At 40.5% G+C, this 22,651-nt stretch overlaps 1 protein-coding gene across 3 annotated transcripts in view; it reads right to left on the reverse strand.

Moving 5' to 3' along the window:
• The window catches only part of CNTNAP2 (contactin associated protein 2), a 1,645,619-nt gene that overhangs the window by 1,137,047 nt on the left and 485,921 nt on the right, over positions 1-22,651 (reverse strand). For all 3 annotated transcript variants that reach the window (XM_075125590.1, XM_075125592.1, XM_075125591.1), the window contains exon 2: positions 2,472-2,582. In XM_075125590.1, coding sequence (XP_074981691.1) covers positions 2,472-2,582 — 111 coding nt within the window. The remainder of the gene's footprint in view (positions 1-2,471; positions 2,583-22,651) is intronic.

Consider the following 22,651-nt stretch of genomic DNA (forward strand, 5'->3'; position numbering starts at 1 on the left):
TTGACACTTGTGTAAATCAGGAATTGTTTCAATACACCCATGAAAAGGAGTATAGAATTAGGTATTGGATATGTACAAACTGAAGTTTCAAACAGGGGTAGTCTTAGACTAGTACATCTCTTGAAACTGTTCAGAGGCAATATTGTATTCGAACTTGTATTAGAAAAGCTAATAGAGACATGTAAAACCTGAGGTTGCTTCTTTATGTTTATTGTCTGTGTAATTTGTATGCATTTACTTTTCCTTACCATTTCTAAGTTTTCTATTAATTAAACATTTTGTTTATTTTTACTCCAAGCGGGTCTCTAGTGTGCAAACTAAGTGTGTCCCAAAGTGAACTAATAATTGAGAGTGGATTTCACACTTGAGGGGTGATGAATCAGCGGGGAAAAGTCTGAGTGTCTGTTAGTTAAGAACTCGGGGAGATGAATTTGGGGAGACTCATGACCAGAAAGGGTTGCTGAGGTCACCTTTTAAGGAGTAACTAGGCTCGTGGAAGCCAGGGTGAGGCCTTACGCTTGTCGGTTGGCTGTTGGTACCAGAGTTCTAAGCCATGGTAGCATAGCATTAAGGAATGCAAAGTTTCAAGGCAGATAGTGACAGAATTCCTTATTGGATGGGGTGATTCCCAAAATGTCACAGCAGGGTAAGCTGAGGTAATGATCTGGTTGTTCCATGATCAGGGAGATCCTGGCTTGGGGGATTGAAAGGTGAGGGGAGGTCTGTCCCTCTGATTTTGACTCTCTCTTCTTTTAGTCTGGGTGAAATCCCTCTATAATTGCTGCACAAGGATAAGACTCAGTGGACCTCCAGGGACCATAGTTGAGGCCAAGAAGGGGAAGGATCTTCTGTACATAGAATTCTCTCTTTTGAAGGCATGTGAGACCATTCTACCTGAAACAGCATTAATTTACTTCAGGTTTTATGCCTGCAATCTCCATTGAGAGGGTGTTGGGAGTATTTGGGTTTTTTTAAAATGCTAATTGGCAAGGGCGTCTTTCAAAGTTCCTTCCCCACTCTGAACTCTAGGGTACAGATGTGGGGACCTTCAGGAAAATCCCCTAAGCTTATTTTTACCAGCTTAGGTTAAAACTTCCCCAAGGTACAAACTATTTTACCTTTTGCCCTTGGACTTTATTGCTGCCACCACCAAGCATCTTACAGATATATAACCGGGAAAGAGCCCGCTTGGAAACGTCTTTCCCCCCAAACCCTGCACCCCCTTTCCTGGGGAAGGCTTGATAAAAATCCTCACCAATTTGCATAGGTGAACACAGACCCAAACCCTTGGATCTTAAGAACAACGAAAAAGCAATCAGGTTCTTAAAAGAAGAATTTTAATTGAAGAAAAAAAGTAAAAGAATCACCTCTGTAAAATCAGGATGGTAAATACCTTACAGGGTAATCAGACTCAAAACATAGAGAATCCCTCTAGGCAAAACTTTAAGTTACAAAAAGACACAAAAACAGGAATATACATTCCATTCAGCACAGCTTATTTTATCAGCCATTTAAAGAAATTATAATCTAACACATATCTAGCTAGATTACTAAATTCTAAGACTCCATTCCTTTTCTGTTCCCGGCAAAAGCATCACACAGACAGAGAGAACCTTTGTTTCCCCGCCCCCCCAGCTTTGAAAGTATCTTGTCTCCTCATTGGTCATTTTGGTCTGGTGCCAGCGAGGTTATCCTAGCTTCTTAATCCTTTACAGGTGAAAGGATTTTTCCTCTGGCCAGGAGGGATTTAAAGGTGTTTACCCTTCCCTTTATATTTATGACAATGTCATTTCAGAATAATTCAAGAGGAATTATATTATTTAATTAATAATTAATTAATTATATTATTATCAAGTTGTATCTGCATAGAGAATGTTATATGTGATATTATATCTTCCAAAGTCGATGGGGGAGGAGCAGAAGACATAATGGAGCACAGAGACTGATGAAATGTCCACGGTGGGGGGAGAGGTGGCAACTGCCCACTTTCCCAACTAGCAAATGAGACCCCTGCTGATTGGGCTATCTAGGAAGAGACATATGTTTCCCATAGGGAAAGCAGTACAGAGGCCAAAACTTCTACTGGACTGGGGATCCCATCCTTGCAGATTCTCAGGATCCACAGATTTGAGAGGTCGGAATCCTTTCCCCATCTCAACCTCAAATCCCCTTTTAGTTGTGAATTCCACAAGGTCAACCTCACTATACTCCTTCCACAATTTCTTTTGGAGGGAACAGTTTTGATATTAATTTTCCAATCTCTTTCCCAAGTACCCACAACATTTTAGTACGACATTTTACAGAAAACATTTCACCAGACTACTAAACAATCATTAGGGTCAACACCAATACAGTATTGCTGTGCATCAAAGTTGAGATTTGGTTTAAAATAAATAATTAACATTTATTTTACATGAAATAGATAGAGTTTGCTGCAGGTATATGAATGTTGGGAAGGAGAGATCTCTTACCTCCTCTTTTATTCAGCTTTGCATACCCTGGTGCATAGCTACTAGCCATAGATGATGAACTGCTGAAGGAGGAGTGGGATAATGCTGAGAGCAGTGGTTCATCACATTTTTCTGAAAGACAAAGAAAATAAATACATGTATTTCCACATTGCTGTTTAATGGGTCAGACACACTAGAGAGAATCTATACCTTGGATATCTTTCCTAGTTACTTGTGTGCCCCTTATTATAAGAGTATCTGAGAGCATCACCATCGCATTCTAGACTCCGGAGTGCTCAGGAAGTACTATGATCCCCATTTTGCAGAGGGCGAACTGAGGCACAGGCAGTCGACGAGGGATAGTGCCCTAGCCACTTGGGTGTACTTCCTCTTCTTAAGGATGCATAGATTAAAAAAAATACCCTCCCACATTTGAAATATATTTTGGCAAGATAAAATAAAGATAGTAAACATAATTAGAGCAACTATCAGATTAACAGAAGACAATATGTGCACTTTCAATGCTTGGTGAAGGTGTTAATAACCTGACTGACAATTTTATTCATAATTTATCATAGAAAATAATTAAATTGTGATCTCTATATAACTACAGATTGCAGATGCAGTGAGAAAAAATGGAAAGATAAGGGATATAATATGTCCTTTTTTAAAGTAATCTTTCTAATCCTTTAAAGCACTATCCATCTATTTTGCATAAAATAAAGAAGGTTAACTTGGGTGTTATTGTCCAAGATGGAGAAAAAAAAACAGAATTTCTGCTTTGTATAATAAAGAGTTTAAAACAAAATCCTATTGTTGGATCAAATTATGTAAGTAAAGGCGAAAATGATTAGCTTTAGATACCTCAGCTGCTTAGAACAATTAATATGCAGACCTTTATTCTAGTTTCTCTAATATTTCTGTGCAAGTGTGAAATATATGAGTTTTAATACTCTCCTACATCTTAAGTACAATCTCACTGCAGAGAAATTAAAAATAACTAAATGTTTTAATGCATACACCTCAGCAGAGGCTCTGCTATAAAAGTAAAACATCTCCTATTTACATGAATACAGAAAGTTAGCTCAATCCCAGATGGGCAGCATCTCTACCACAAAAACACAGCACTTCATTTTGGTCCAATTAGAAGACCATGATCAGGGGAGAGGCTAAAAATGGTTCTTGCATGTAGAATGAATTAACTGTAACCTCAAGAGAGGGTGTTTACTATGGGTCAAATAGAGATCATGAGTGAGGTAAGTCATTTATAATGATCCTGGTCAACTAATATTTCCAGTCAAAAATAATTTCTCCCTTTCTCTTCCTGAATAAACCAAACGTATATCTCTATATAATGAAAAAAATGTAAACAGTTCCACAACTATGAAACAGAACAAGAAAACAGAAGGGGATTCTGATTAAAACTAATTAATATTATGACATTTAACAGTCTAATTTAGATGTCCTCACAAATTAGCTATCATTAGTTAAGAAAGGGTGGGTGGGGAGAATATATTTCATACTAGCATAGAAATATAGGCAAACACTAGATAAAAGGACAACTGTTAGTTGTTCTAATGACTATAAAGCACATAATTTCTATCTTTAATGTCATAATTGAGTTTAGCCAAATAGAAAGAGGGGGAGATTTATTTTAAATTCTATTTGTTCATTTTACAAAACAGAACTTTTGATTTTTGTGGTTGTTTTAGCCCTAATTACACAACAGAATGCAGACAGACAGATCTCCGCATTGTTTCAGAGTGAAGTTCCAGGCAGACACAGAGGTATGTCCAACGCACATCTCATTTCAAGACCAGGGCCTCAGGCACTAATACAGACATTAATTAACTGAGTTGATTTGTGTGTGGAACTCAAGTTACTTGAACAATCACCATAATGGGCATTGTTCACATGAAAAATACAGTTTAGGCCCCAAATCTATTTATTGAAAAATATTTTATTGTTGTTGAAAATTTAATTAAAATGTAGAACCCAAAAATTAGACATGCTTTTTTTTCATAAATAGGTGCATAGACTTAGTCTAAGTCTATATTTAGATGCTGTAAGAAATGGCTTGATTTAAAAAGTGCTGAACACTCATTTGCTGACAGGTGGCTTCTAAGAATATATCGGCCTGCGTAGAAACTTCTGGTGGCTCAGTACTTTTGAAAATCAGGCCACATGCATGCTTAAATGTGTATGTAGGAGTCTAACTTGCAAGTCCTATTTTTTTAAAAAAAATCTTGGCTTACATGCTGATCTCATTGAATCCTGAACAGTGGCATCACAACAGCACATGAGAACTGGAATGAGCACTGGTTCAACTGCTCATTATAAATATTTTCAAAAACTTATACTTTTTCCTCAGTCAGTTATTCATAAACAGGACATTTTCTAATGTATTTGGTAATTGTAAGTATTTGTCAAGTAGTTTGTATAAGGAATTTTTGGCCTATAGCTTGTTTGCAAAACTGTTTATTTCCACAGTTCATTTTAGTGCTATGTGGCCAGCCATGTAAGTCATATGCCATTATCTCTGTTCCCTGGTTGGATGGTTGAAACATTTTCAGAAGAATATTTAATGACAAACTGCAACTAAGAAAGAAACTTCCAGGACAAGTTTGGCTAATAATCAATAATAAACAAGATCAAAAGTCTTTGAATATTGAATACTCACTATTAATGAATAATATGATTACATTGTGAGTTGATCTTGTGACTTTAATTCACAAAATGTTTCATGCATCAGGGGCTCTGTTTTCAAATTAGTTTCTTATCTTACACTACTTGACCAACTCTTCTAGAAACTAATTACAAACCAAAAGTTAAATTGGCCATCAGTTACAATGGATGACATAAATAAATAAATAAATACATAAAGCTTTGTGTGTGTGTGTTTTTAAACTATCAGTTTAGTGTAGGTGTTCCTAATAAGGGTGTGTGTGTGTGTGAGTGTGTGAGTGTGAGAGAGAGAGACTTGTTTTTATCTTGTCAGTGTTCCTTCTGGATAAATACCATATACAGTTGCTTAGGAATCAACACACCTATTTTACAAACCTCCCAGAAAGTTGCAGTTCCTACTTTATCTCATGTACACTAGGACTGAAAGATCAACTGATGTAAGCACAGAAGAAAAGCTTTATTATGAGGAGGATGCTTCATTCTTTGCACATTCAGGCCTCCTATAGACAAAGCTTATATTGAAGAATATGTGGTTTTTAATATCTTTTTATCATCAAATTCTTAACATTATGTGCCTTGTCTCTGTATTTCCACATTTTCTGGACCATAAACCCTTTTATGCAATATTTCCTCTGAGGAAAAAATGCCTGCATCTTGATAGAAAAAAAGAAGAAGTAGGAATGAGAAAATCTATTTATAAAGTACATTAACAAAATACAATAGATCTCTCTAGTGTCAGAACTAGATAGAGATCATTGAACACAATGGGAAGCAAAGGATAGATTCTTAAGAATATTTGTGGAATAAAGGATTTATCCTGATGGCACACTGAAAAATATGAAAAAAGGTAAAGTGGGACATTTTGACTGAGTCCTTCTTTCCAATAATGATCTGTATCGGAAACCTAAAACTGGATTTTAGGCAAGCTGTTCAGAGACAGCACTCTACAGATGAAAGAGATGGCTCCACAGAGCAGGTGCTTATCAGAAGCTCTGTTCTCTCACCAATTCTGGTAGCCAATGAGAAGATCATAACATATAAGGGCTCCTCTTCCCATTTGGAAATGTCCATTACTGCTACTGCACTTTAAATAAATCAAAAGAAAAATATATAAACATGATCAGAAATGGTGCTAGTATTGAAATCACTGTCCCTTGTATGTGTTGTCCATGAAGGCACCTCGCATACTCTCTCCCAAAAGAGCAAAGGAATGAAATAAGGAAGCCTAAAACAGCTGAAAATAAAATTAGGGCGCCTGTAAGCAGTGCCATGGCAATATATTCCAGGCCTGGTTTGAAGACTCAAATCTGCTCTCCACTGTGAAAAACAAAAAAACAACAAAAGTGCAGTCCTTGCTAAGTACTTGTACAAAGGGAGCCTTCTCTGAAGCACTCATTAATCAGCTGAACCCAGTGCTATCAACCTTGCTTTCCAGTTCTCACTCTCTCTCAAAAAAAACCAAACCAAAACAAAAAAACAAACAAAATAACAACCCCACAAACACAACGACAAACAGACCAGATGACATGGCCTTTCCTGCCCTATGGACTTTCTTAGATAGGTCTGGGTTAATTTTAGTTTTCTTGCAAAACTCCTTTCATTAGCAGACACAGACACTGAAAGACACCAAAAAAATAGGCAGTGCTGGGTCTGTGTGAGGGAAACTCGCATATAAAGACCTTTTCTGAACAAAGCTCAGGAGCTCAACTGGCTCCTTCACTTCCAAGTCATCCTTAAAAACGCACGTGCAAAAAACTGGCAAAGAAAGCAGCTTTGCTCTTAAAAGGCTCAGAGTAGCTGGTTGCTAGGTTTCAAGCCTGCCTCTTTGGAGAAGCCTACACAGGGAGCAGAAGCCCACAGCAGCAAGTATTAGAGCCAGGGTATATAAACTCAGGCTTATGATATGCTGCTAAAAATAGCTGTGTGGATGTTTGGGCTTAAGCCTACCTCCCCTTCCTAGGTTTCAGAGCCTGAGCTCCAGCCCAATCCCAAACATGTCCCCAGCTGTTTTTAGAACTGTAGCACAAGCCCAAGTGTGTAGACCTGGGCTTTGAGACTCACTGATGCGGGTTGCTCCTTACTGCATAAATGTACCCTAAGGTCTTCGCTGCTGAGACTTTTCAGTTTCTCTCCCATCAAAAAAACAAACTTTTCTCCAACTTCATCCTAATGATGCATCCTATTGCCCACCTGTGTTACAGTGTGGCTAAGAGGAGGGAATGAAAACTCACATTAAAGAACTTGTTTGGGATCTGATGACCTTTCATATGGAATTGCTTTCACCATTGAAATCTTCTCTCTTTGAACTTTGTGGATATTCCTAATGTTTCAGCCTGTGAAGCAGCAGTTTCCTTACATCCAGTGAACCCAGAAGACCATAATTCTGATAAAGCATCTCAAAGGCCACAAAGTAAACCACAAGTCATTTGAACGTCAATATCTGGACTCAGCAATTTTTTGCTCACAAAGTTAATTTTTGATAAGACAGTATAAAATATCTTGGCCAAAACCACACAAACAAAAACAATGAAATGTTCTCTAGCAATCTATCAGCTCCCAGTTTAAATTCTGGCATTAGATTGTGCGAAGCTTTAATCTCAGCGAAACACCAAGAACGCCCCTGAATCTGATTTCACAGTGGATGGATTGCTTCCACCCTTGCTGATCATCTCATTGTGATACGGTGTTTTACTGTAACACTAATGTCCTTTTTCAACACATCCTAATGACTCAGTCAGTGCAACACATGGGAGAAAAGATGTGTACTGATTTACCTGCTGAATTCCATTTTGAACACCTTTATACACTGCCGCCATATTAGCTCCACTGTCATAGATGTGTCCCTTGCAAATCAGCCATACCTAAACATTCCTTTTTCCGCTTCTAATAGCATCCATAATATCCTGTCCTGTTTTGGCTTGGATAGCAACAAAATCTATAAAACATGAAACAGGGCCCCGACTATACCATTCAGGTCACACTTGGGGCACTACATGGATATTGTTAGGGCCCTATGCAGAAAAAAAAAGTGAGAAATAAACTTCTTCTCCTTACAAAAACAAAAGAAAAATAAATAATCCAGGGTCCTTTATGGGCCTAGGCCCTCTTCCAAGGGAATTCTTTAACTCCCTTTGCATGCCTGTAGGTCAATAATTTAGATATCCATCTTGTGAATGTAACGGCTATTTTAATCACTAGCCTTTCACCAACATGCCACATGTGATGCATATGCATTTCATATACTTTTGAGGCTACAGCTTGGCTTTTGCACTGGCTTGAAATGACCAGGGTTGGGAAAAAGTCAAGTAAATGATGTAGATTTCCTGTGTTGGTGTTGTATGCTCTCCAACATGCACTTTCAACTATATCAATTTTTAATACTTATCTTGGGGAAGCATCTAATAAGCAGGACAAGAAACCACAAAAGATCTCACTTTCATGTTGACAAAAAATCACTCTCATTTAAAAATCTCTCTATGTTAAAAAGCTCCCCTGAGTGAATTTGTGAGTTAAAAGGAAGGGTTCTATTTAAAATGAATAGACTGCTAAAATGCTATTAAAATTGTATTAATAACTTATGGATAGTATATAGCCCAAAAGAATTAAAATTAAAAGATTGCTTATGTAGGGCAAGCTAACATTTCTAAACCTGTATGAGATTTCCAAGATATATGTATATATTTATTGGATCATTTAGCCTAACTTCATAGCCAGAAACGGTGTGATGCCACAGCGGGGACAAATCGAGGGACCTTAGTTTTCAGTTTTCACTGTTTTCTGCAGAATCCAGTCTTTCACTGACTAAAAATAGAATCATAATCCTTTCTGATACAGATATACAGTAGTCTTCCCCATATAAGTCAATGTACTGTGCCCTGTTAATCAATTACAGAACACTGCCTCCAGCCAGAAATAGCAGCAACAAAGGAATGAACTCTACCCCACACCATTTGTATCAGAGACGTGTTAATGCCAAAGGCAGCTTGGGACTGTTTAAATGTTAACATTATGAAGCAAGAGCACTCTTCTTCTCTCCTCCATTTTGTCCCAATAGCCTTGGCAACAGGAGCTTCTGCCACCATTATAGGTATAATGCAACTTCAAATGCACTTACGTTCCAGTTCTGAGGAGAGAGTGAGTGTTTTTTCCAAACACACCAAAAGGGCTCCTTTATAAGGGCAGGCAAAGGCAGAAAAATTTATGTTTATGTTCTGCTGTTTACTATAGGTGAAATTCACCCCCATGCCGTGGTGAGCTGGAGCCAGTTCGCACCAGTTCACTGGAACCGGTTGTTAAATTTAGAAGCCCTTTTAGAACCGGTTGTTCCGCGAGGGACAACCGGTTCTAAAAGGGCTTCTAAAATTAACCGGCCAAAAGTGGCGCTTTAGGCGCCGACTCCATGGGTGCTCCAGCCCTGGAGCACCCAAGGGGAAAGTTTGGTTGGTGCAGAGCACCCATCAGCAGCTCGCTGCCCCGCCCCCAGTCCCAGCTCACCTCCACTCTGCCTCCTCCCCTGAACGCGCCGCCCCGCTCTGCTTCTCTGCCCCCTGCAGGCTTCCCGCGATACAGCTGTTCGTGCCGGAAGCCGGGGTGGACTGAGAAGCAAGCGGTAGCTTCGCGCTCAGGCCCAGGGAGGCGGAGGTGAGCTGGGGCAGGGGGAGCACGAGGAGGGCCGCCCGCACCGCAGCAGGTAACCTGGGGGCACGCAGGGGAACCGCTCTCCGCCCCAGCTCACCTCCACCACCTTGGGCCTGAGCGTGAAGCCACCGCTTGCTTCTCAGCCCTCCCAGACTTCCCGCACAAACAGCTGATTCATGGGAAGCTGGGGGGGGGGCGGGGGTGGAGAAGCAGAGTGAGGCAGCATGTTCAGGGGAGGAGGTGGAGTGGAGGTGAGCTGGGGCCGGGGTGGGGAGCTGCCGGTGGGTGCTCTGCACACACCAAATTTTTCCCGCGTGTGCTCCAGCCCCGGAGCACCCATGGAGTCGGCGCCTAAGGCACCACTTTTGATGTGATTGGTGGGGGGAGTGGCCACTTCCCCCGCAGCTATGCTATCCCACCCCTAGGAGCCAGAGGGACCTGCCAGATGCTTCCTGGGAGCTGCCCCAGGTAAGCACTGCCAGGACTCCTCACCTCGCCTCCCAGCAGGTCCCTCTGGATCTTAGGGGTGGGGTGGGCACCCAATACGGTGGCCCATGAGACCCTCCTGCCCAGTTCTGGGGGCAGTCAGGGGAGGGGGGTAGATGTGACAGGAGTCCAGGGGGGTGGGGGTGGGCAACGACCCCCTCGTAGGGTGAGGAGGAAACTGGTTGTTAAGATTTTGGCAGCTCATCAATGCCCCCATACACAGAACAAACAAAAGTCCTGTGTACCACTTAAGGAGCGAAAATCCTGTCACCACTGAAGTCATTGATAAAACTGTCATCAACTTCAATGGGAATAGGATTTTATTCAAGACCTCTGAAATTTCATTGGGTTTGGAGTTCCACCTGAAACACCGACTGAACCTGTAATTTTGTTTGACTAAAGATACCAAAACCACCAGTCTTCAAGTGCTTTGGAGTGACCACATCTGCACTGGACTTGAACCTGACACACTCTGCATTCATTTGGTAAGGCTAGGAACATTGATCAGAGCAGGACATGGATTTTATTGTTATTCCTGCATATCTGTAAACATTTTGAAGTTGCTGTTCTCTTGTGGATTTTAACTTTGAACTCAAAGGATGGGAGAGATTACAAAGCAAGCACTGTTCTAAATTATGCAAGAGGCCTGTAACCTTCAGCACTCTGGTGCTGCAAAATGGAAATTCTGTGTTGACTGCAAATAAATGTAATAGCGGTTCTTTCTGTGGCAAATTCTAGGACTGTGAAATAACTGAGTTATACAGAATTTTTCCAATATGGCCACTGCTCACACTTCCACTTGAAAATGTCCAAGACTGTGCTCAATGCAATTTTTTGCCTTCTGTTAACAATTAGATTCCAACATGGTTCATTTGAACCCAAACATTTTTGAACTTCAAGGATTGCGAGAATCCATGCAAACCATACATAAAGACCTGCCAGACACTTTAAACTAATTTTAGAAAGGTTCAAATAGCTCTTTTGCAATGACCAGATTCTTGTGACACAAGCTGATAACTGAATGGAAGTCTGCTGAAGTAAATTTCCAATGTAAATGACTCACTACCCCTCCCTTGATATTTTTAATTTAATGCATTTTTTTAAAATGTCTCCAATTTTTGACATGATTCATTGTTTCAGTGCACTTTTTAAAGCCTGGCAAACTGAAGCAATGAGCAAGAGATAATATATGCTTTTAAAAAATAGCAAAAATGAGTCACATTACAGCATCAATCATTCAGAAAATGCCAAAGAAACATTTGAAGCAAAGTCAGCACTTTCTCTATGCATTTTCTCCTGTCATCTCAAACTTTTATACTTAATAAACTTGGCAGTTCACATAACAAAGGCATCCGGAATGAGTCTCTCAGAATGATGTTAAAATTGTAGAGCTAGATTCACTCTTACTGGTACAGAAGGTGCAAATAGTGTGACCAGATGTCCCGATATTTGGGTTTTTTTCTTATATAGGCTCCTATTACCCCCCAACCCCTGTCCCGATTTTTCACACTTGCTATCTGATCGGCCAAGGTGCAAATCATCCCTTCTTGCAATAGCTTTGAAAACTGTGCACTTCACTGGAAATTACCTAGGAAACTAAATCAAACCAGAAATTCATTAATACCCTCCACCAAATCCACAAACTTAGGGAACGAGTGAGATTTATGGTGGAGGGCAGAACAGGAGAAGGCCCTCACCTGCTTTGCTTTCTATTATCAAATGTTCAATGCCCCAACCACCTCACCCAAGAGTCTGAGGCAGGGACTAGGACCATCTATGAGAGACCTCATGTTACAACAGATGCACACGCCCCTCTGTTGTCATCTTCCTGCCCGACAATTACTGGTAAGGCCATCATGCATTAATCTTCACTGTCTAAGGGCTTTATTAAATCTTCATGTCCCTTAGCCACATCTCTTCTTCCAGCAGACCCCTCAAGCTGATGGTATTAATTACCACTATAAGCCCTCTCTGGGCTGACTTTCTGCCCCTCAGTGACCTCCCCCATAGCGTGCACCGGCAGAAGCTAGAGCAGACTGAGTGACTATAGTCAGTATATTAAAAAGTAACATGCAGGATGAATAGTGCGCACTGACAGAGAGAGTTTGGATTTTGCAAGAAAATATGCAGATAAAAGAAAAGCTGATTATTACTAAATAGAAAAGTAAGGATTACTATGTATTATTCATGTGTATTATCATATAACAAGATGCATCTGAAAACTAAGAACTTAATTCTGTAAACATTTATGCATACGAACTGTACAATTAACTTCACTGGCTTTTGGTGAGACAAGAAACATGGGGCAGGGGAAAATCCTGTTTTTAGTTTGTTTGCAGCAGGCTGCCCACGTGCTTAGTGTCCTAATAGTGGAAGATGATTTCTCTAACAATGTTAACTTTTCCCATTAAAGTGGTCTTTTTTTGGGTAGTGTGACAAAGTTCCTCCTCTGCCTTGCTGGGTCCTGCATTTTTTGGCGGATTTACTCACCTCAGAGGTTCACGGCAGCCCTCAGTTTGGCCGCTTCGGCTAGAGGCTCAAACTTGTCGTTCACTCAGCTAACCTCATCACTGGCCAGCATGGGGGAATTGGAGAACAATCTCTGCAGTCTCTGTTGTCCCACCTAGTGGGTCGGGGACAGGCCAGATCCCTTTCCAAATTAGACCTTCCCTTCTCGTGTTGCTCACAGACCAGGTCAGCTCCTCCTGTGTCCAATCAGGAATTGGGGGGGGGGGGGATGAGAGGAACCCAGGCCCACCTTCTACACTGGGTTCCAGCCCAGGGACCCGTGGATAGTAGCTGTCTACGTCTACTGTATCAACTGCATGACAGCTACAACTCCCTGGGCTACTTCCCCATGGCCTCCCCCAGGAACTTCTTTATCTTCACTGCAGGATCTTCCTCCTGAACCCTCATGACGCTTGTACTCCTCAGTCCTCCAGCAGCACACCTTTTCCCTCCCTGCTCCTTGCACGCCCTCCACTAACTGCTAGGAGGTCCTTTTTAATTGACTCCAGGTGTCTTAATTAGCTTGCCTGTCTTAATTGGTTCTAGCAGGTTCCTGATTCCTCTAGGGCAGCCCCTGCTCTGGTCACTCAGTGAACAGAAAACTATTCATCCAGTGGCCAGTATATTTGCCTTCTACCAGACTCCTGTACTCCACTGGTCAGGGTCTGTCACAGTAGATATAAAGAGACTTTCTCCATAAGATATAAAGTGACTTTCTCCATAAGAACATTTTCTTTATGTTCAAATAGTCATGGCATAGGTGGGTTAGAAATGGCATGAGGATATGTCTGTCCTGACTTTTGAAGAAGCAGGAGAAGTAGGCATTTCCTTGGTGCTTTTCAGGGATGTGCTGGAAGGGCACCTGGTGTGGTGCCAGGAGTCCTTTCAAAATTCTGAACAGAAGATGGGGATGATTTCCAGCCAACCACTGGGGAAAAAATTCTCTAGTAATTGTTAATGATTACTTATCCCTCAGGCTCTTAAAAGTACTTCGAAGAGCAAATGGTTTCCCTTTTGAATGGTCCAGATTGCACCAAAGTGTACATGTTTTCAAAAATATTCAAATAGGCCTTGCATAAGGTCATCATACTCATCCCTCCCTATAAATTATACAAGTTAAATACCATGTTACCCACAATATAATTTTCAGGAACAAGGTAAACACACTTCCAACAAAGCACAGCTTAACCTAAATTTGTTTGATTGGTGCCTCTGGGTCATTGTTTTCCTTTCCCCAGTTCTTAGGAAAAGAGCTCACTTCCAAGTCTCGGCTCCCCTGAGAAACTACTGCGAAGTATCTCCCACCCAGCCATTCTTCCTCCCTCTTCTGTTAAGCCTCTCGCTTTCTTTGAATACCACATCTGCTCATGTGACTGCCACCTGATCACTAAACTCATTCCCATTAGCTGGGAAGTGGGTTATACCTAGCACAGGTGAAGCTGAGCCCAGCTCCTCTCAAAGGATCTGTTCACACTGTAATAGAGACCCTTCTGAATCATAGCCAGCATATCACTGATGCTATCATAATGTTGCTACTGGTCACCGGTTTTAAGTAAAAAACCATTACTGTCAGCACTGGATTTGGATAATAAAATGTGTACTCTGAGTTGTTTAGGGAAGATCAGGAGTGATATGTAAACTGGAGAGGCTGTCTAGTTCAGATGTGGCCAGGGTAAGTTACTGCAGTACTTGCAACTGAATGTTTCCTGGGTTTAAAATTGATGCAAGCCATTTGTAACAGAAGGCAAAACAGATGAGTCTATTTGAAGTGAACTGTTAAAATACAACATCTCAGCCAAGAAATATAGACCGTCACGACTTTCTGACCGGAAAAAGGTGCTTTTAATCTTCTGATTCTCCCTGTGTAAAGAGCAGGCATATGCACCAGCACTGCACCACATAAGCAGAAATTGTAAATATTACTTGCTAATTACACAGAGAACAGCAGAATACAAGAAAACTGTAAAGCAAATTTTTAAGACATTATTAAAGCACAAAATAGCCTGTTTTAAAATCTGAATCACAATGCAAATGTGGGGTGGAGGGTGGGAAGAAAGGCATATCAGCAAGTGTTAATGTTGTATAGTGTGATAAATGCTAATTAAACTGAAATTCACCTGAAGAAAAGCTCTGTGTAAGCTTGAAGCCTTATCTCTATAACAGAAGTTAGTCCACTAAAAGATATTACCTCACCCACCTTGTCTCTGTTTAACTAAAGACCATTTTGTTCCCTTTGAACATTCAGAGAAGCATGTCTGCAGCATGCTCAAAAAGACTAGGCCATCAAGCAGTTGCCAGAAGCAAGAAATCATAAGATTGTCAAGGTCACTCTGGAATTAGGATAAAGATACATGGGAGTTGGCTTATCTCATTCTCAGAACCAATATGCATATTAATATGACTCTTTTTGGATTGCAGACACCTTGGTTTGTTGAGACATCCATCCTTGCCATGGTGCATAAGAAGATTTTATAATCTAAAGTGAATGCATGTCTTATTCACAGGAGTGCATCCATCTCAAAGAGAAAGAATAAATAAGCACAATTTACTGGAATGTTTTATGAGTTGTTTCGGCTTTATTTTTTAAGTGATGCTAATCTAAGAATGGGACACCTAGCATGTAGCATGTGGTCAGTGGCAGCCAATCTAAGAAAGAACTTCTGGACGATGTTATTGAGGAGGACAGCCCCAGCAGGTTTAACTGTGGCTATAAAAGGGAAGACAGTCTTGGACAACTGCCACAGTCCCAGGCTGAAATAATAAAGCTCTAGCCAAACACTTAATCATTGTAGAAGAGAAACACGTAGCCTTTTCCATAGTGTTCTAAAAAAAGCAGCTGATACAAATAATGACTATAGATGACGATGGCTGACAAAGGCCAAGCTAGGTACACCTGACTCCACATGCCATTAAGCTACCCTGCCAACCTAGTAGGCACTATAGCAGGGGTCAGCAAGCTATGGAACACATGCCAAAGACTGCACACAAACTGATTTTCAATGGCACTCTGCTGCCAGCCTGGGGTTCTGTCTGCCTACCCCTGCCAGCTGGGGTCCCGGCTGCCAGCCCCGCTCAGCCCTCTGCCGGTCCAGGGTTCCGTCCGCCGGCCCTGCTCAGCCCGCTGCCGGTCTCGGGTTCTGGCCACCGGCCCCGCTCAGCCTGCTGCTGGTCTAGGGTTCTAGCCACCGGCCCCGCTCAGCCTGCTGCTGGTCTAGGGTTCTGGCCACTGGCCCCGCTCAGCCTGCTGCTGGCCTTGTATACCAGCTCCCGGCCCAGCTCAGCTCGCTTCTGGTCTGGGGTTCCGGCCGCTGGCCCCTTGCCAGCCGGAGTCCCGGCTGCCGGCCCTACTCAGCCCGCTGCCTGCCTGGGGACACTGGAAAACTCAGCAAGGATAAGCAAGGGCAAGGATCACACTAAACTGATAAGATCTTCATTTTAATTTAATTTTAAATGAAGCTTATTAAACATTTTAAAAACCTTATTTACTTTACATACAACAATAGTTTAGTTGTATAATATAGACTTAGAGAGAGACTTTCTAAAAACATTAAAATGTATTACTGGCAAGTGAAACCTTAAATTACAATGAATAAATGAAGACTTGGCACACCACTTCTGAAAGGTTGCTGACCCCTGCACTATAGCATTTACTGTAGCATGAAATATGTAAGGAGATTTCAGTGAATAAAAAAAATGCAAAGGAAGTGAAAGAGAAATATTTGCAAATGAGGCTGGCAATCAGTTTTTGATAGATTTTGGATGGTTTTGTTAACCTTTGTTCAATGCCTGGTCTATCAAGTACCCCTCGAGAAAGGGTTATGACTGGCCAACACTGTAGGGTTTTGTTTTGTTTTTGTTTCCTTTTTTTTTAGTATGCTGAATCACAAGCCACCATCACCACTTTCATGGTTAGCCAGCCAGTTCTGCTAGTCATTTTTTTTTTGGATGTGTCGCATGACAAGTCAATATCCATCCATCCCTTCATTGTCAGCTGGCCAGTTCCACTGGTTGGTAGCGGAGAAACTGGGAAGCATAGCCTCAACTTGTTTCTGTCCCCTTTTTGTTGGCAACATTATGGGTGGTAGTCAAGAGCAGTCTTGTTCACTAAAAGACATCTCTTGTATTTGGGGGATGATACGTGTTTCAAGACTCACATATGTTTCACATAACAATCATTATAGAATTCTTCTAGGATTCATTCTAGGAGACTTCACTTCATTAGAACCTTGCTAATAGCTACTGTGCATACAAGTCAGATAATTTACTAGCTACCTTCACAGTTTGGGTATCACACAGTCAAAGTAAGTCATATCCAGCCTTTGTTTACTTTTATCTGCTGTTTCTGCCAGCATCTGTTTGCTTTTATCTGCTGTTTCTAAATGTGCTCACGTGAATTACAGTGCCCTTTCCTTATTTCATGGTGGGCAGGGGGAGACTACAGACCCTTCTCCTATGATTGACATCTCACACAACAGTCTTGCTAGGGAGGCAAGTTCACATTCAGCTGCATGAGAATATGAGCCCAACCATAGCTGAATCTTTTCTGTGAATATCTCTAGAACTCATCTGTAATCTGAAGATTAGAGCATCTCATATTGATCCCCTGGAATGCTTCTTATTTCACCCAACTTGCATACTGTCAATAGAGATAACACATAGCTGCTCAAAAGGGTGGCGGTGGCTGCTGTAACTAGGAACGGGGAAACTGTAGCTGCTCTTTTTTTTCCTGCAAGGTGAAGTGACAAACTAAATTAATTTAGTGGTCTCTGGACAATCTTTAGTTCTCAAAGTTACTTGTTCTGAGGTTTTTTTCCTACAAACAACAAGAACAAAAATAGGGTAGGTTCTCTAGATCTCTGTCTGTAATGAAATCAGCAAGACTAAGGTAGTGGTACTAAGGTGTTGCTTTTGTTTAGAGTAGGAAACTATTAATCAGGCCCATAGTGTTTTACTTCTGGTTTCAAGCACTATTTGTGTTGTCACTTTGGGCAAGTCATTTAGGCCCCAATTTTAAAAGGTATCTAGGTGCCTAAAGATGAAGTTGGGCATCTAGTAGGATTTTCAAAAACATCTAGGTGCCTAATTTCCATTTCTTGCTCCCAGGGTTTCACCTGTGATGTGGGAGAGCCAGGTACAAGTCCCTGCACTGCCTGATTTGGAGCAGAGAGATTAAGCACGTCCCAGGTGAGTGTTCTAACCACAGGGCAATACAATCAGTCTCTCCCTTGCCCAATTAATATTTCATTATTTAGAAAAATTGGAATAGCTCCAGCAGTAGCAACTGACTCACTGACAGGGACTTGAACCCAAGTCTCACACAACCCACACAGGTGTGTGAGCGTGTCTCTTTCTCTGCCCTGCTTCCCCTTCTCAAAAGGTCTCAGTTTCACTCCCATGCAGAACGAAAACAAATGTCAAAACCTCAAAATTTTCACAAAACAGAATATTTTACAGCCACTGTTAAAAATCAGGTTTCAGAGTAGCAGCCGTGTTAGTCTGTATTCGCAAAAAGAAAAGGAGGACTTGTGGCACCTTAGAGACTAATAAACTTATTTGAGGCTCTTCACCAATCCATGATCCAGATTGCTGATCAGTCAAATGGCTAGAATGCTACTTATCCCACAAAATGTTTTGAAGTATTAGGAACAACATTGATCTGCTCTGGTGAAACAAAGGCAAATGATGGCATAAGAGTACTATAAAAGTGCAAATGTGTTATTTTAAATGGATACAGCTACAAGTCTTATGACATTTCTGACTGCACCGCATCTGACCAAATATGCTCCATAATATTTTTCTAAAGTAGAGCTTTTAACTATTGAAAATTATCAAAGGTTTACAGTAAATAATTACTATTGTCTAGAACTTAACTGGAGACATTTTGTGGTGAAATATCTTATTCCCGTTAACTGGCAAAGAATCTCATAATTTTAAAAACTGAATTATTTTGCTTTATTGTCAAGCAAATTATTTTTAGAGCTAGTCAAGACAATGGGGAGGTTTTCTATAAAAAATCAGAAAGAGTTTTAATTTCATTTGAACGTTTTCATGTTTTTTTTTTTCTGTTAGGATAAAAAACAGTCTTTTTCTTAAAACAATGCAAAAATTTCTCATTTTTTAAAGTTTAAAAACATTTCATCATTTTCCATTGGGAGAAAAATTAACACAATCACACTTTTTTTTCTGTCATTTTTTCACACTTTTCCACTGGGAAAAAAATAATGTGAAAAAAAAGTGTCTTCCTCCAATGTCTCTCACTTTTTAATGTTTTGCAGTTTTTTAAGGTGGAAAAGAAAGAGGGAAGGAAGTAAAACAAAGAAAAAAGGAATTTTTCCACGGTCATGCTACTGTATCTTTTTATCAACACATCTTCATACTAAAAATGTAAGCTGTGCATCTGGAAGAACTGTATAAGGAGACTTTCATATTTAGGTCAGGTGTTCATGTGTTCTCTCTCATAAGACCTATTGGAGCTGAATATTGTAAGGTTGGAATCAGGACATATTAGAAGGTTGAGAGGACAGAAAAGCCAGTCTGAGGGGGACTATTACCGGGTCAGAGAAGGGGAAGGAACATGTACAAAAACGCATGGTAATTCAGAATCAAAATCAACATGAAGGTAACAGTAGTATAAGTCAGGCATTAAAAAATTGCATCACCCCTTAACTAAAGTCTTTACAATGCCACATTATCTTTTCAAGTTTCATTTAATTAAATTAAATATACTAGCCAGTTATTTGGCTGGTGTTATATAGCAATGTCATTTTGCTATAAACAATTATGAATGTGTGGAGAAAAAGTGTTATTTACCCTTCACATTAGGCTATGGCTGCATAACAGGCAACTCCTCAAAGAGCCATGTTGACCATGTCAGTCAATTTGGCAGGTTGCTGGACAGGAGTATGAGATACAAGCCTACTGGATGAATTATAGTCTCCAAATCACACAGTTACACAGCAATCTGAAAATACAACCAGCCTGATTTCCTCCTTTCTGATACAAGTTTTATACCAACATAAACCCATTGACTTCAGTGGAGATATTCCCAATTCATCTTATTCTAAGTGAGTTCAGAATCAGACTTTATGGGTCTTAAAAACTGACAGGTATTTGATCTCCTGATTCCTAGCACTGTATGTTAGCCACAAAACTCTTCTTCCTCTGTCATCTTTGAGGAGAAAAACATATTTTTCTCTGATGGTTAAATTATTTAATATGCTGATAAATGTAAAGCATAATCCATAAATGGTTAAGTAATAAAAACACTGATTACAGAGTACACGGAATGTAATAGAGTTCATTACAGGTGTAGAAACTGTACAAAAGAACAGAAACTAAGCCTCATTTCTACTTATCTTACACACACATACACACAATTACAAAGGGATCTCACAAAACTGGGTGACTGGGCAACAAAATGGCAGATGAAATTCAGTGTTGATAAATGTAAAGTAATGCACATTGGAAAACATAATGCCAACTATATACACAAAATGATGGAGTCTAAATTAGCTGTTACTACTCAAGAAAGATTTTGGAGTCATCGTGAATAATTCTCTGAAAACATCTGCTCAGTGTGCAGCGGCAGTCAAAAAACTAACAATGTTAGGTACCATTAGGAAAGAGACAGATAATGAGACAGAAAATATGCGAATGCCACTATATAAATCTATGGTACGCCCACCCCTGGAATTCTGTGTGAAGTTCTGGTCGCCCCATCTCAAAAAAGATAGATTAGAATTGGAAAAAGTACAGAGAAGGGCAAGAAAAATTATTAAGGGGTATGGAACAGCTTCCATATGAAGAGAGATTAACATGACTGGGACTGTTCATCTTAGAAAAGAGTTGACTGAAGGGGGATACGATAGAGGCCTATCCAATTATGAATGACGTGGAGAAAAAGTGTTATTTACCCTTCACATCACTCATGAACCAGTGGTTACCCAAGGAAATGAATAGGCACCAAGTTTAAAACAAACATAAGAAGTGCCTCTTTATACAATGCACAGTCAACCCATGGAACTCGTTGCCAGGGGATGTTGTGAAGGCCAAAACTGGGTTAAAAATAATTAGATAAATTCCTGGAGGATAGGTCCTTCAACAGCTATAAGCCAATATGGTCAGGAATGCAACCCCACAATCTGGGTGTACCTAAACCTCTGACTGCTAGAAGCTGGGACTGGATCATTTGATAGTTCCCTTTTCTGTTCACTTCCTCTGAAGCATCTGGCACCAGCCACTGTCAGACAAGGATACTGGGCTAGATGGACCATTCATCTGACCTAGTATGGCCTTTCTTATGTTCTTACTAGCTCTGTATTGGTATGCTGCCTTCATTTTTATCACCTCGAGGAGAAAATCCACAGTTTCTATACTCATAACAGAAGCTAACTAGCTGGCTGACTACTTATCAGTTGCCTGCTGTTACTAGTGCTGATAAAACCAAAAAAACAATAGGTGCATAACAGATAAATCATACAGTACTTTTTCTTTGGAGGAAAAGACAAAATATGTTTACTTCTTTTCCGTTCATCTTTTACTTTAGGCGTTCTTTTTAACTATAAATCTACAAAACTCTAAGAGCATCATTTGGACCACACATCTTCCCAATCCCCACATCTGAATCAAGAGAGAAATAGTGCAGTATATTTCTTCACACTGTTTTGTAAAAGAAATTTCTCTCCACTGTGTTAACTTCTTGCAAGAAGTGGTGTCAATTGCACCAGACACTTTATGTCCTAAAGACACATTGATTTCAAGGAAATATCAATAAAGTGTTCCAGCACAGATGCTTTATCGCAGAAGACTGAAAAAAATGATTAAACCCTCTCCCCACCCCTGGCATCTACCACAGGGAATACATTGCATACATTCCTGGTGTTCTTGCTAAGAATCTCTTGCTATGAGATCCTGGAGACAGGAGGAAAGCCTTTAGCTGAGCAATTAGTTCCCTCTTTTTGATCCTCTAGAACCAGGTTCTGGTATTTATCTTTAAGGGGACATGGGAAGGCTACATCCCTTCCCTAGATTGGAGATGGTGGAGTTATTTATTTTTTATTTTCTAGCCTCAGAAGGTTCACTTTTTTTTCTTGACTGGAGGGGGCACTTAGAGAGGGGAGGAGATTTCAAAAAAGTTCAGATTTTATCTGAACTTGTTTGTCTGTCCTAATAGCCAAGCTTGCATTAAAACACTCCCCAATTTAGGATCAGTGTGCGCCTTGAAGGGACTGGTTCTGTGTGGGAGGCAGTGATGCTTCCCCTTCATTTCCGCCCTGCCTATTCCCACCACTCAAGGTGCTAGGTGGGAGTACTGCCTACAATCACGGAAGCTGAAAGACTGTGAATGCCACTCGTCCTCCTGCGTGCATGCATGTGCAGGGCGTAGAGTTGGGCTGAAGAGTACATTTCCCTATCTTCAATGACCAAGCGGAAACTAGCCCTCAGTATGGATCATACTTCACTCCATTAAATTGTGCTCTGACCAAGTGACTGTTGGACATAGATAGGCATTTATAAAATACTTGGTGTGTCAAAAGATTGTAGGTGTTTTTATGTGCCACAAAGTTCAAACTAGTTACCTAAAATGATCAGAAATTTTGAGACACTAAGGCCCTAAATTTCTTATGCCAAAATCTACAAAAGTATATGTATTCCCCTTATGCGTGGAAAATAAGAGCACACAAATGAGCATTTGCGCAACAAGGAGCTTGAATCTGGAAGGTGCTGACTGCTCTCACAACTTGTTAAAGTCACTGGCACTTGAGACTCTCAGCATCTTAAAGAGGGGTTTATCCACCTTGCACAACATTTTTGTGTGTGTGTGTGTAAATAATCATATTCACCACTGTCTGAAAATGGAACCCTAAGTATTTTAAATATTTAAT

This window comes from Caretta caretta, chromosome 2, assembly GCF_965140235.1.
Source record: "Caretta caretta isolate rCarCar2 chromosome 2, rCarCar1.hap1, whole genome shotgun sequence".
Lineage (NCBI taxonomy): Eukaryota > Metazoa > Chordata > Testudines > Cheloniidae > Caretta > Caretta caretta.